At 46.2% G+C, this 16249-nt stretch overlaps 1 protein-coding gene across 1 annotated transcript; it reads right to left on the bottom strand.

Moving 5' to 3' along the window:
• Positions 1–566: 566 nt before the first annotated feature.
• On the bottom strand, positions 567–16224 carry LOC139399586 (protein mono-ADP-ribosyltransferase PARP14-like; the record flags this gene model as incomplete). Its single annotated transcript, XM_071144948.1, is given in 11 exon segments — positions 567–2309; positions 2490–2542; positions 3760–3898; positions 4160–4336; positions 7834–7893; positions 8014–8160; positions 12456–12522; positions 12644–12868; positions 12989–13225; positions 13424–15598; positions 16112–16224. Coding segments are annotated over 11 exon segments (3872 nt in total), but the record flags the coding sequence as incomplete, so codon positions are not given.
• Between the last annotated feature and the right edge of the window lie 25 nt (positions 16225–16249).

Genomic DNA, 16249 nt, shown 5'->3' on the forward strand with positions numbered 1-16249 from the left:
CGAACCCCTTTCCCGCCTGTGACAGGCTTTGTAGCGTCGGCGTCGACCTCTCCTGACAATGTCTAACTTTTCTTGAAAAGTTTGTCTTGAGAATGCCGTTATAATTATATCCTCGACCAAATCGATATCTTCTCCTTCCGCCATTGTGGGTTGAAAAAACAGCTTAGTAGTACGCAAATTAATTAGTTTATCAGTTTCCTAGTTCTGAGACCTGCCCATATAGGACCTGCCTCTCAATATTGGTAATCCAATCAAAAGACGTGCACGCACTACGCCTGCTAGCTGGCTCCTGTGTAACACTGGAGCCAGCCAGCAGGCGTACAATAGCCAACTCTAAAGCTGATTGGTTGACACTAAATTTTCATTTCCATTCACTTTAAGCTACAAGCGCCCGCAGTGTTGATTCTGAAGGCCTGGGGGCAGATTTTAGAACCCTGGCAACACATGATGGCTGAATATGATTGGATAAAAGATCTAACATAAAGACCAGCCCTCCAAATCTCAACCTGGGGCTGGAAGCAGTGCAACCAAGAGGAAAGCTATGAAATGAAGAGTGTAACTCTTACTCTGGGGAATAATTTAATACATATTTGTGGGAAAATATATTTTAAAAAAAATTATATTCTGATGATGTTTAGGCCCAGACGGCCTTGCTGGCCCTGACGGCCCACCACTGTGTATATGTGGAGAGACAAATTGGAGTAATCAAGATGACAGACAGTGACACATTCAGTGCTGCCTTGCACACTCTTGCCTGCATCCAGCTGATCTAAGGTGTAATCATTAGTCCAAACAGTTGAAAAACGTTATGTTTTGCAAACAAAACAAAAGTTTCTATTGGACAAATTCAGGCAGGTCTATCCCTGTTTCGTTTCCTTCCGGTTTAAGAAATGTTTTTCAACTGAATCGGCAGAATGAATACACCCCTGATCACCTGCACACACAGGTCACTTGCATAGCAGCGGCAGCCACATACAAACAGCCTCATCACTTTGTTTGTTGTATAATTCCTTCTACCCACATATGATTTCAGTTCGTGAGGGTGTGATATGGGGGTCAACATTATAAAGAAAAACTTGTATAAACAATTGCAACACTGTCATATTGATCTGAGCTTTGCTGTTGGAAAATCACATTTGTGTCTGACTTTCGGCTGTCACAGATGCACCTCCCCTGACTTCACTCCTCGACTTTCTTCTTCTTCTTTGGTATTATGGCGGTCCGCAAACAAATGTTGTAGGTGCATGGCTCCACCTAATGTATTGGCTGTGCATCACATTGGAGGCTGGTGGGAGGAGCTAGAGGAGGACGGGCTCATTGTAATGGCTCACAGGACTATAAGTGGAGTTTACAGCATGAACAGGACTATCAGAAGATGTTTAAAATGTTAAACGTGTTTTAAAGATAACAGTGAAATCAATAGTGGCTATGGGTCATCAGGCTGATGACATAATGGATTGAAGGGTTAGTGTTAACTACAAATCAACGTCTGACTGTAAAGTCGCTCTGGATAAAAGCATCCGCTATCTGACCAAAATATAACATATAATAAAACTATGTCAGAAATTCTAAAACTGAAAATAAAACAATTCAATCCGTACTTTCACTCTCCTCTCGCTTCACCTTATAGGTGCAACCCGTTTCCCAGTCAGTGGCCATGTTGTTCTTCAGGTTCACCCTGACTTTGCTCCCATCTGGGACATCCAGCTCTGCTGAGACATCTCCTCTTAGGTGTGCCTGCTCCAGATGGTAGTTGTCATGCATCCCCAGCTCCTCCCAAATGTCACCATGCCTGCACATAGACCACTGGACTCTGAGGGCCAGTAGTGCCTAATTTCTATCTTGCAGCTCCCTATGGAGGGCGCCACTGAGCGCACTGTCCAGCAACTCGCGCACGCTCAGAACGTCCTCCTTCAGGCCTCGGAGAACATAAAACCCCTCTCCAGTCGCAGCTCCAACTCCAGCCCCAGCTTCCACCCCTCCTGCCCTCTGAACTCTACCCAGCTCCAGGCTCACTCCCAGGACCTTGGCATTCTTCTGCACGGCCTGCAGCTCCACCTCTCCCAGCATGCACAGGTCCTCTCCCTTCACATCTCTCTGAGTCAGCTGGTTCTGCAAGATGGCCTCCAGCTCCCGCCTGGCCCCCCTGATGGCGTCCGCCCCGCGCCCCACCACGCTCAGCACCACCGGGGGCGGTCTCCAGGGGGTGATGGTGAGGCCTGGAAGGGTATGAGGAGGGGGAAGGGAGCCATGCGAGGGGGAGGAAAAGCTGATCCTCAGTTTCTTCTTCAGTATCTGTTGGGCTCTCTCTGAGGAGACAAAGAGAGGAGAGTTAAGACAGAGTGTAAAGTCACATTTTATAACTAGGATCCAAAGTTTTCCCTGTCATCAAAGCATCACCAGGTAAAACTCTGGGCCCAAGTTATATCTACATACCCAAGAATAAGGATCATTTGTACATACACAAGTATACACACAAACACACATACCTTTCAGTGTTGGGATTGGAGCGATAGCTCCCAGTCGGCTCTCCAGCTCTGACCTGCAAACAAACAAAAACATAAATAAAATGTCCTGTCCAAAGCTTAACATCCAGACATCGCAACTAAAACTCGGAAAATAACAAAACTCATTCTATAAGTGAAGCAAACTACAAACAAACTTACCATACCATTTAAACCAGGGTTGCCCAACCCTGTTCCTGGAGAGCTACCTCTGTAAGTTTTTCACTCCAACCCCAGTTGTAACTAACCTGATTCATCTTATCAACCAGCTAATTATTAGAATCAGGTGTGCTACATAAGGGTTCCACTCTAAACCTACAGCATGGTAGGGCTTGCAGTCCAAACACCAAGTAGAGAGCCCTCGGACCTAAACCCTCAGCCCTTGAATGACGTTTTACATCATCACATCCGAGTGTACCTTCAATGTCCTTTGCCCAAGCGAGGGAGAGCGATGATCGGAGGCGCGACGTCCTTGGTAGAAATCTTGAAGTTCAGCTTAAAAACGACCAACCTAAAGCTATTAATGTACCTAGCAAGCTAACGTAGCTAGCTAGCAGTTTTATCAGGTAGCTAGCTACAGTTACCCATAGCTGGCTAGCTAGTTTTATAGTTTGGATTTCAATAAAGCTTTGGACAGGACATTTTATTTATGTTTTTGTTTGTTTGCAGGTCAGAGCTGGAGAGCCGACTGGAAGCTATCGCTCCAATCCCAACACTGAAAGGTATGTGTGTAATTTATTTCAATAAATTACCCAAAATATGTTTATGAAGCTAGCTATGTTTTATATGCTCCTCACTACGAGACTCAGTCAATTTGATCGTAATTCCCATTTGCCAACGCTAAAATCAATGTAATCTATGAATTATTTTTGCAAGATAGCATCATAATTTTGTCTCACATACCGATAATGCAGCCGCGTTGCTAAAATTGGACACTTTGCAACCACTGAAGTTTGACACGTCACATTTTGAATTGAATTGTGGGTCATATCAACCAGACAAGTGATCCAGGTTCTTCACTCGGTCCCTCCAGCTAAATCGAGGGCTGTTTGTCAACTGGACCTCCACTTAAGATGACAATCAAACTGCATCCGGTTTCGACGAGGGGAAGTGGCTAGCGCGAGGGCTAATGGGGGTCAAATGAACGTATTTGAACTGTAGCCAAGCTCTTCAGGAACAGGGTTGGGAAGCCCCTGATTCAAACCAAGACACATCAGAGACCCCACCATTTCTGACAATTAAAATGGAGACTGACCTGAATGCCTGGAAGACGGGTCTCTGCAGCATGACAATGCGGATGACAGAGAGGATGTTGGGGGACAAATCCCTCACACTTGACGCCATGCCATCCAACATGGCCTTACACACAGAGCCAGAGTCTGCTCGAGCAGCTCCTGGACAAAAAAATATTTTTTTTTATGTCTAGAATATCATCTAACCAGTATATTACAGAATATGGATGCTGCTGTCACTAATGAACTTGTTCATCAGTGTTTGTTTTGACATTAACTAAATTGTGTCCTACAAAATTTAAGACTAACAACTGCGCACAATAAAAATATTGAACACAAATTGGTATGGCAGAGGGTTGATACAAGAGCAAATTAAGGGAGTCGGTATTGCATTTCACACAAAATAAGACATACTGTACATACCAGTGTTGACTGCAGGGAAGGCTGCAGAGCGGTAGCCCTTTCTCTCACACTGTTTCAGTATCTTCCCACAGACCTTGCTGATCCTCTGTGTGTCGCGTTTAAAGCTGACGTGAACGATCTCCTTGCAGCCCAGTGCACCGGGCCCTGTGGTGCACATCAAGTCTCCTGGCACACCCACTGATGGAGAGAAAAAGATATGGAGGCTTCTGAGGGGAGGACAGCTCATAATAATGGCTGGAATGGAGTCAATGGAATGGTATCAACCACATAGAAACCACGTCTTTGATGTGTTTGATGCCATTCCATTGACTCCATTCCAGAAATGATTATGCGCCGTCCTCCCCTCAGCAGCATCCACTGGTAGGCACTTAATGTTCAAATATAGACATATGAGTGACAGTGGAGGCTGGTAGGAGGGGCTACAGGAGGAAGGGCTATTTGACTCTTTGCAAACTGGAATCCATTTATCCGGAGGCTGCATTCATTGTAGCTGGGGATTTTAACAAGGCTAATCTGAAAACAAGACTCCCTAAATTTTATCAGCATATCGATTGCGCAACCAGGGCTGGAAAAACCTTGGATCACTGCTATTCTAACTTCCGCGACGCATATAAGGCCCTGCCCCGCCCTCCTTTCGGAAAAGCTGACCACGACTCCATTTTGTTGATCCCTGCCTACAGACAGAAACTAAAACAAGAAGCTCCCGCGCTGAGGTCTGTTCAACGCTGGTCCGACCAATCTGATTCCACACTCCAAGACTGCTTCCATCACGTGGACTGGGATATGTTTCGTATTGCGTCAGACAACAACATTGACGAATACGCTGATTCGGTGAGCGAGTTCATTAGAACGTGCGTTGAAGATGTTGTTCCCATAGCAACGATTAAAACATTCCCAAACCAGAAACCGTGGATTGATGGCAGCATTCGCGTGAAACTGAAAGCCCAAACCACTGCTTTTAATCAGGGCAAGGTGACCGGAAACATGACAGAATACAAACAGTGTAACTATTCCCTCCGCAAGGCAATCAAACAAGCTAAGCGTCAGTATAGAGACAAAGTAGAATCTCAATTCAACGGCTCAGACACAAGAGGTATGTGGCAGGGTCTACAGTCAATCACGGATTACAAAAAGAAAACCAGCCCCGTCACAGACCAGGATGTCTTGCTCCCAGGCAGACTAAATAACTTTTTTGCCCGCTTTGAGGACAATACAGTGCCACTGACACGGCCCGCAACTAAAACATGCGGACTCTCCTTCACTGCAGCCGACGTGAGGAAAACATTTAAACGTGTCAACCCTCGCAAGGCTGCAGGCCCAGACGGCATCCCCAGCCGCGCCCTCAGAGCATGCGCAGACCAGCTGGCTGGTGTGTTTACGGACATATTCAATCAATCCCTATCCCAGTCTGTTGTTCCCACATGCTTCAAGAGGGCCACCATTGTTCCTGTTCCCAAGAAAGCTAAGGTAACTGAGCTAAACGACTACCGCCCCGTAGCACTCACTTCCGTCATCATGAAGTGCTTTGAGAGACTAGTCAAGGACCATATCACCTCCACCCTACCTGACACCCTAGACCCACTCCTATTTGCTTACCGCCCAAATAGGTCCACAGACGATGCAATCTCATCCACACTGCACACTGCCCTAACCCATCTGGACAAGAGGAATACCTATGTGAGAATGCTGTTCATCGACTACAGCTCGGCATTTAACACCATTAGTGCCCTCCAAGCTCGTCATCAAGCTCGAGACCCTGGGTCTCGACCCCGCCCTGTGCAACTGGGTACAGGACTTCCTGACGGGCCGCCCCCAGGTGGTGAGGGTAGGAAACAACATTTCCACCCCGCTGATCCTCAACACTGGGGCCCCACAAGGGTGCGTTCTGAGCCCTCTCCTGTACTCCCTGTTCACCCACGACTGCGTGGCCACGCACGCCTCCAACTCAATCATCAAGTTTGCGGACGACACAACAGTGGTAGGCTTGATTACCAACAACGACGAGACGGCCTACAGGGAGGGGGTGAGGGCCCTCGGAGTGTGGTGTCAGGAAAATAACCTCACACTCAACGTCAACAAAACTAAGGAGATGATTGTGGACTTCAGGAAACAGCAGAGGGAACACCCCCCTATCCACATCGATGGAACAGTAGTGGAGAGGGTAGTAAGTTTTAAGTTCCTCGGCGTACACATCACAGACAAACTGAATCGGTCCACCCACACAGACAGCATTGTGAAGAAGGCGCAGCAGCGCCTCTTCAACCTCAGGAGGCTGAAGAAATTCGGCTTGTCACCAAAAGCACTCACAAACTTCTACAGATGCACAATCGAGAGCATCCTGTCGGGCTGTATCACCACCTGGTACGGCAACTGCTCCGCCCACAACCGTAAGGCTCTCCAGAGGGTAGTGAGGTCTGCACAACGCATCACCGGGGGCAAACTACCTGCCCTCCAGGACACCTACACCACCCGATGTCACAGGAAGGCCATAAAGATCATCAAGGACAACAACCACCCGAGCCACTGCCTGTTCACCCCGCTATCATCCAGAAGGCGAGGTCAGTACAGATGCATCAAAGCTGGGACCGAGAGACTGAAAAACAGCTTCTATCTCAAGGCCATCAGACTGTTAAACAGCCACCACTAACATTGAGTGGCTGCTGTCAACACACTTACTCAACTCCAGCCACTTTAATAATGGGAATTGATGGGAAATTACGTAAAATATATCACTAGCCACTTGCTAATGCTACCTAATATAATGTTTACATACCCTACATTATTAATCTCATATGTATATGTATATACTGTACTCTATATCATCTACTGCATCTTTATGTAATACATGTATCACTAGCCACTTTAACTATGCCACTTTGTTTACATACTCATCTCATATGTATATACTGCACTCAATACCATCTACTGTATCTTGCCTATGCCGCTCTGTACCATCACTCATTCATATATCTTTATTTACATATTCTTTATCCCCTTACACTTGTGTCTATAAGGTAGTAGTTTTGGAATTGTTAGCTAGATTACTTGTTGGTTATTACTGCATTGTCGGAACTAGAAGCACAAGCATTTCGCTACACTCGCATTAACATCTGCTAACCATATGTATGTGACAAATAAAATTTGATTTGATTTGTAATGGCTGGAATGGAGTCAATGGAATGGTATCAACCACATAGAAACCACGTCTTTGATGTGTTTGATGCCATTCCATTGACTCCATTCCAGAAATTATTATGCGCCGTCCTCCCCTCAGCAGCATCCACTGGTAGGCACTTAGTGTTCAAATATAGACATATGAGTGACAATGGAGGCTGGAAGAAGGGGCTACAGGAGGAAGGGCTGGAATTGAATCAAGGGAACGGAGTCGAACATGTGGTTTCCATACGTTTGATGTGTTTGATGCCATTCCATTTATTCCATTCCAGCCATTACAATGAGCCCATCCTCCTATAGCTCCTCCCACCTGCCTCCATTAATAAGTGAAGAATAAGCTAGTAAAGCGATCTGTGAAGTAATTATTCAATGTCTCTATATCTCAGTGGAAAAAGATTTTCCTTCGTCAAATGATTACTTTCTGACTTGTGTGAACGGATTGCTCTGAGAGTTTGTGATTGTGTTAATAGGATTGTGTATGAGAACACTGTAAAACCAACCTTGTGCTAACGCTGCTTGGACTGTGGAACCTGCAGCAGTCAGAATAGCTTTGGAGACACCTAGAGGAAGATAATGGGACGTGAGGGGACACAGAGAACAGAACAAACAAACAAACACACACATACACACAGTGATGACTAATCAAAAGCACATTGGAGGACAAAGATAACTAGTGCTACCTGAATGGTTGGCTGAGAAGTCTGTGGTGTTGACGATGACATCAGTGGTCTCACGGGTGATGTCGCCAAAGACCAGTTGTAGCTTGACACTGCCCAGCGTGGCAGAGACCTCGTCCTGAGTGGTTGAGATGTGGCGATAGAAGGAGGCTAAGCGAGAGAGAGAGAGAGATTGACAAACAATTGACAAAAAAACAAACCAAAACAAAGGCAGAGAGAGAGAGAGAGACAAAGAGACAGAGAGACAGAGAAATTAACAAATAGTTGACAAACAAACAAACAAACCTTAACCTAAGCAAAGTTTTCTCATGCATTGTTGATTTCAATTTGGCATGAGGGTCTGCTATACAAATTGATGGAAAGAGGTGTTGGGGGAAAAACATCCAACATTATAAAATCCATGTACACAAAGAACAACTGTGCGGTTAAAATTGACAAAAAACAAACACATTTCTTTCCACAGGGCCGTTGGGTGAGACAGGGATGCAACTTAAGCCCCATCATCTTCAACATATATATCAACGAATTGGCGAGGGCACTAGAACAGTCTGCAGCACCCGACCTCACCCTACAGTACTAGAATCTGAAGTCAATTGTCTACTGTTTGCTGATGATCTGGTGCTTCTGTCCCCAACCAAGGAGGGCCTACAACAGCACCTAGATCTTCTGCACAGATTCTGTCAGACCTGGGCCCTGACAGTAAATCTCAGTAAGACAAAAATAATGGTGTTCCAAAAAAGGCCAGGACCACAAATACAAATTCCATCTAGACACCATTGCAATAGAGCACACAAAAAACAATACATATCTTGGCCTAAACATCAGCGCCACAGGTAACCTCCACAAAGCTGTGAATGAGCTGAGAGACAAGACAAGAAGGGCCTTCTATGCCATCAAAAGGAACATAAAAGCCGACATACCAATTAGGATCTGGCTAAAAATACTTACTTATCAGTTATAGAACCCATTGCCCTTTATGGTTGTGAGGTCTGGGGCCCGCTCACCAACCAATAATTCACAAAATGAGACAAATACTAAATTGAGACTCTGCATGCAGAATTCTGCACAAATTTCCTCCATGTACAGTGGTTCCTCCTTTAAAAGTTGTGTATTACTGCGGCACACCCTGCGTGCTGCTGCAGCATTCTGTGGCACGTCATTTAATTCTCAGCCATTTCTTCTGTTACTGCAAGTTATTGCTAGTTTTACCACCAGTGGGCATCTTTGGGAAGCATTTGTTAGTATTCCGTATTGGCATTACCAGAGAATTTAAAAGCTTTTTTTGTAATAACATAGTATATGCGATTGGTTTGAAGAAATTTGGCTTAATTAATTTGATGAATATTATGGTGTTTAAATTCCGAGAAAAATTGTCTGTTTGTAAATTCAGACCGTTTCGCTCTCGGACCGACTGGACGTTCGGACCGAGGAGTAGGGTTGATTTGAGCATTCTGGCCTTACAACAACAGTCAAGCACCCAAGCTAACGTTGGCTAGCTACTTCCAGACACAAATGAGACCACTGACCATTTTACTCACCCTAGCAGAGCTGGTAAGGCAGTTTTCGTGTTAACCAGAGTGTTGGTGACTGTGAATGTGCTGCTGGAAACAATTTAATTGTGCTTTTTTTCTGACGTTTACTGACCACTTCCATATTCAACAGGTGTTGAGCGCTAATAAAGTAATTATTCTGCGATCTGGTACATTCAGACTTAGAGTGCTCTGAAATCGTAGTTAGCTGGACACATTACATTTTTAACAACGTTCTTTTCTGATAAAAACTAGTTCATTGCATCCACCGTGGAGCCCAGTTTCATAATATGACCATATTTCTCAGCTGCTTGCCGTCGTTTTGAAGTAATCACACTTTTTTTTGTGCATTGAGTGCATCAAAGCGGACACCTACGAAGACGGCATCTCAAGTAAGCAGCACTGGGCTGTATTTACGTCTAAAAATGGCACCTGCTGCTTTAGATATCTCAGTTATTGTTTTCAGATCTATAAAAAATAAGCTGTTTTCTTTACATTTAGAGAGCGAGCTGATCAAGGGGTTGAAAATTTAGATATTGCCAGATGTTCACTGTCCGAGGAACAGGCCGTGGGAAGGTTTATTGCTGGCAAAAATGTCCATAACCAGAGATAATTAAACTGTTCTGTGTTGTTTTTCTCCATCTCTGCCTGTCTTGTTGTACATGGAACCTGTCTCACATGCATTAATTTAAAAAACCTTAAGATGTCAGCTGCTAATTTTCAGATTTACACCACATAAACACAGCCTATTCACTGGACTATCTGTTGCTGCCAAGTCATGATTTCCCTGGGGTTTAGACTTACAATAACCAAGTGGTGAGACACAGCCCTCTATTGTAAAATGTTTCAGGTACACTCCGATAGGTGTCTGGGTCACATACAGTATCTTCTATTGACATTATCTTCTATTGTTTGTCCTCATGTGTCTGTTTTTCATCATAAAGTACTCTGTAGCCACTTAGTGTGGACACCAGGTGAGACTACACACACAAAATAAGAGTCTCTCTCTTATTCACTTCATCCATCTCCCCCTTCTCTCTAAACTCTCTACGGTTATATAAGCTGGTTTGGTGAACCCCTCCCCATTCTGAACTGGCTGACACAGAGGGCACAGCATGATCATAGGTGAGATGTCACTTGTTCGGGTCAACAGGAAGAGTTATTAAAGAGATGCTTTACATTGAAATACAGATAGAAATGTAGTAGTCCCAGAGTTAATGATCCAAGGTCAGTTTTGCATTTCACCTCCTGATGATTATGATGACTGACCGTGTTAGAATAAGAAAACAAGGCTTAATCATGTTCTCTCTCCATCCATCTGTCTCTCGTCTGCTGGTATGTTTTGATGTGAGAGAGGAATCCAGTCCTGTCATCGCCACCTCACCCGCTCTTAAGATAACCTTCGGGCCAACTGGGGGCCCAAGGCTGGTTAGGAGACACCGCAATTGTAATGAACTGAGAGAATATTAGGGTAGCACTGTAATTCATGAGTCATATGCTGTCTGCCTCTGTTCTTACCTCTTTCCCTTTCTGTCTTCTACACCTCTCTCCCCACCTCGTCTTTCTTCCTTGTTTTATAATGCACAACATACGTGCATTGAAGTTCAGATTGAACTTGTATTTATGATATAATATTAAAATTATCATAATTATAATGCATTTATGTAGTTATAACACCTGGATAATTCACTCCTTTCAAGAAAACGTTTCAAATTCTCCACAGGTTGAAATTAAGTATTTCATTGAAATACTATCCTGTGTCCTCAGACTAATGCAGATGAAGGGAGTTAGATATGCATAGATCTTTTCTGTATATATGAATTACGAATCAATCATGTTTCTAGTCTATTTCATAGTTACAGTGTGTAATCATTGATGTCCCAGGAGCAGGAGTGGTAAACCCTGTTGAAGTGTATAATTGTAATACATACATGCAGACACAGCATCATTCAAATAATGGAGTTTGACATGACTGAAAAATAATGTCTCAGAGATTCATACCCGAACCGCACCTTTATTTGCCAAGGAAGAGTACATTATCAGTGAATATGTTCAATGTACAGGCTACAATGTGGGAATGTCATGCATAGTAATAACTACAGGACATGTACAGTTGAAGTTGGAAGTTTACATACACTTATGTTGGAGTCATTAAAACTCGTTTTTCAACCACTCCACAAATTTCTTGTTAACAAACTATAGTTTTGGCAAGTAGGTTAGGACATCTACTTGTGCATGACACTTAGGGTTAGGCAGGTGAAAAGCATGGCTAGCCGTAGAAAAATGCTTATTGAAATTCTCGATTATTGTGGATTTATTAGTGGTGAGTGTTTCCTAGCCTCAGTGCAGTGGGCAGCTGGGAGGCGGTGCTCTTATTCTCCATGGACTTTACAGTGTCCCAAAACGTTTTGGAATTAGTGCTACAGGATGCAAATTTCTGTTGAAAAAGCTAGCCTTTGCTTTCCTAACTGACTGTGTATATTGGTTCCTCACTTCCCTGAAAAGCTGCATATCGCGGGGGCTATTCGATGCTAATGCAGTACGCCACAGGATGTTTTTGTGCTGGTCAAGGGCAGTCAGGTCAGGTGGGAACCAGGGGCTATATCTGTTCTTAGTGCTAAATTTTTTGAATGGGGCATGCTTATTTAAGATGGTGAGGAAAGCCCTTTTAAAGAGAAACCAGGCATCCTCTACTGACGGGATGAGGTCAATATCCTTCCAGGATACCCGGGCCAGGTCGATTAGAAAGGCCTGCTCGCAGAAGTGTTTTAGGGAGCGTTTGACAGTGATGAGGGGTGGTCGTTTGACCACAGACCCATTACGGACGCAGGCAATAAGGCAATGATCGCTGAGATCCTGGTTGAAGACAGCAAAGGTGTATTTGTAAATATGACAGGAATAGTTTCCTTAACTCACTCTGATCTGGAGAAGCATCCATTACAAACCCTCTGACATGCAAAGCACACTGGGAAGTCTGGAAAGCCTGGAAGTAAAACAGAATACAACACAAGTCAAGGGCAACCAGTGATGAACTGTGTTAAACAGTAACTTGAGTTTTGATTTTGCATGAAACATTCATTGAAGTCAAGAAAGTCTCTTCTCACCTTGGGAGAATCTCTGTCATTGGGATGGACAACAATGCGGACAAGGAAGGGGGTTCTGCTCGCTCGATTCTGTTCATACTTACGGATCTCTTCTAGCAGAACCTGTGTTACCACATTGTGAGGGAACTGGAGAACCACACCAGTTCCAACTACAGGGAAGGCAACAGAACAGAATCCCTGGATCTCACAAGAGGCTAGAACTCTCCTCACACCCTGCCTCAGAGCCTGAGAGAGGTCCAGAGGTGCTGGGTTAATGGTGGTTCAAAGGTCACAACTGCCAAGTGAAGACACACTCACACATGCACACACACACACGGACACAGGGACACATACAAGGGGACAAACCTGTACTGCTGGTCCTTGGGGGTTGTTGTCCCAGTGTAGACAGCTGAGGAAGAAGATGCGGCCAGAGCTGAGACCAGACAGTCCCTCCACCAGGACGTTGTCACCAGGTGCAGTCCGTCCCCCTAATTCCCTCTGAAACGCTGTCATCAGCGCCGGTCCAGCTGCATCCGACAAGACATGACCCACTCGGGAGGAGAGAGGGTTACTACCAACCATGGGGGACACCAGGGCATCCACCTTCAGAGAGAGACAGACAGTCAGACAGACAGACAAAGACACAGACAGTGGGACAGACAGTGGGACAGAGAGACATGCAGAGAGACAGGCAGAGAGACAGACAGAGAGAGGGGGGAGAGATAAAGAAATTAAGTAAAAGGGTAAGAGAAAAAGGAAGACGAAGTATAAAAGAGAAAGGGAACATTGAGGCTCTCTCACCTCCTGTTTCTCTATGGTTCCCTGGATGATCTCCACCTGGACACAGACCTCTGGAGCCACTGGTCCCCTGGTGGAGGCAGCAGTGCTGTCTCTCTGAGGAGCATGTGTAGTGGTAGTGGTGGTGCTGGACTCTACCTCCAACCCAGGAAACTCCCTCTTCCCCTCTAATAGCCTATCACAGGCCTCCTGCATGGCTCTCACTGCCTCTCCACTCAAATCAATCAGAGTGACCTTGGTAAGGATGTGCTGTTCCCTCCCAAAGTCCCTCATTGCAGAGACTATGGCCTCAGAGCAAACCTTCAGAGGAATGCTGAATATACCTGAGCTGATGCAGGGCATGGCCAGGGTCTGGAGCTTCAGGGTCTCTGCCAGATCCAGTACTGCCTTTACTGTCTTCTCCAGCAGAGGGCGCTCATTCCCACCTACGCTGCCCCCTACTGGCCCCACTGCGTGCAGCAGTATCTTACAAGGCAACTTCCCTCCTGTAGTCTGTACCACTGTACCTGTAGGTACTCTTCCTATCTGCCTAACCCGATCTCTGCTGGCCTGCTGTACCTCAGGCCCCCCCGCACGGCTTAGAGCTGCAGCCACGCCCCCAGCGTGATCCAGGTCCTCATTGGCTGCGTTCACCAGCGCATCCGCCCGTTCCTTGGTGATGTCACCTTGACGTACCACAACCTGCAGCCCCCACTGGAGGCGATAGCTGGTGGCTGTGACCATCTCCTCCAGTCTTGGTCCGGCGCGAGCTTCGCCGGCAACACCACCGTGGTTGTGCAGCTGGATGAGGCAGTGTTGAGAGCGACCCACCACTCCCAGGTACTCCCTTCCCACGCCCTGGAAGTAGCGTAGTGCCCCCGGCTGGTCTATGGTCACAGTCTGGTGGACCAAGGAGGCCAGAGCGGGACCCAACCTGTCCCTAACCTGGGCCACCCGGACAGAGGGTCCACAGAGCACCACAGTGGGGTGGATGGCTGAGGGGTAGAGGGTCACCCCAGTGTGTTCCACACCGATCCTCTCCAGCAGTTCTGGTAGGTGGTCAGCAATCTCTGGGTAAGGGAGACACACTGTCTCCTCCACACTGGACGGGTCTATCAGAAAGGCCCCAATCTCCTTCCTCAGCTCCTGAACCTCCTTCACGTGGCCCAGCAACTGCACTCTACACCCAGGACCATACCTTGCCACCACCCTGCATCTGCTCTGGTTCATCTCCTTCACCTTCTTCTCAAGCTTGGATTTCAGTTCAGATGGCAGGGTGCCACAGTTGGGAAAATCGATCTTCTCCTCCCCAAACTCCCGCAGCAGATCCTTCTCAGCCTGCTCCAGTTTCCCAGAGGAGAGGGAGAACAGACGGAGCTCTGTATCCCCCAACTCTACCTCCACATGGAGTCCCAACCCCAGCAGACTGCTCAGGTTCCCAGGCCTCCCATACTCATCCCTCAGGAAGGACAGGAGTTGGGGGGACACCTCAGGCACCACCCGCTCCAGCACCAGAGAGATTTTATCTGTAACTAACTGTCTGGCTGTACAGACTTCACTTGCTGAACCCTCCAGCACCAGCTGAGATGAGACACTGCGCGTCACCCTCACCCCTGGAACAGCCTCACATAGATCCTTCTCTATAACTTCCTCTAGAAGCCGGAGCTTGGACTGTCCCAGACGACAGGTGGTGCTGATCTTTTCCTGCTTCCAGGAGCTCAGACCCTGACCCTGGAAGGCCTCCAGCTCCTTCAGCTTGGCCTGGACCTCGGGCCCCTCCCCAACCACCACCGCAAACACTTCCCCTGCCTCGCAGTAAACCCTCACATCCTCCGAACCCAGGGTACTGCTCTGCAGCAGAGTCTGGAGCTTACGTGGGTCTACCTCATAGTGGCATTTGTACTGCTCCTGGAGCTGTTTGAACAGTCTCTCGACCTGTGTCTTCCATGGTCCCACCCCAACCCCATCTCCACATGACCCAGCTTGGCCTGAGCCTCTGACCACTGCCCTCTTGTCCTCTGGATGGAGGTGGACAGAGCAGCCCAGAGAGGACAGCTGTTGCTGCAGGTCTCTTCCAGCCCCAGGGCTCTCTTTCAGGTATCTCAGGAGGTAGGAGTCTAGATGGAGTTCATGCTCTAGGAAACCAGGTGGGGATGTCTGGACAGGGAGGGAGGGATGGAATGGGAGGGACTGGTGACTCTAGAGTCAGAGATAAAAAGGTGTAAGTCCTGGGGAATTCCACTGTTAATGATTATTATGTCTGTCTTTATCTATGTTTATTATTCATTTATTATTGTAGGTCGACCGTACAGCTGCGTCTGGATTATATTAGAAATCTAGCAACTGGTTTGGCATTTGTCCATTTTGTTAGTTTAGTACAGATTGCTTTCAGTTGGAATTTATTTTAATGTCATTCCTCATATTGTAAATTCATGTTTTACTTATTATAACAATAAGTAAAACCAAACATGCAATGTAATCAGACTTTTTTGACGTCATTTGAAGGGATAATAAAGTTTACCTGACAGATATATGATATATATATATCCATGATATATGACTAAACGTTATGTTTACTGGGATGTAAATACAACAACAGTGCATTGACGTCTGTGTGGTTTGACCTCATGTTATGGAAAATAAATGTTGTGTCTAGCAGGTTATGTGACTCTGCATGTACTGTATAGGTGTGTCTGTTAAGTCTGGCCACACCTGACTGCTGAATGTTGTGGGTGGAGGCTCCTGGCTGCCTCTCAGAGTGAGGATGAGAGGTCCTCCAGGCATCTCCAACACATGATTAGGTTTCTGAAGTACCCTCTCCTGGACTGAAAGAGTGAGATACATCAGAAA

Source organism: Oncorhynchus clarkii, unplaced genomic scaffold (assembly GCF_045791955.1).
Source record: "Oncorhynchus clarkii lewisi isolate Uvic-CL-2024 unplaced genomic scaffold, UVic_Ocla_1.0 unplaced_contig_6170_pilon_pilon, whole genome shotgun sequence".
NCBI lineage: Eukaryota > Metazoa > Chordata > Actinopteri > Salmoniformes > Salmonidae > Oncorhynchus > Oncorhynchus clarkii.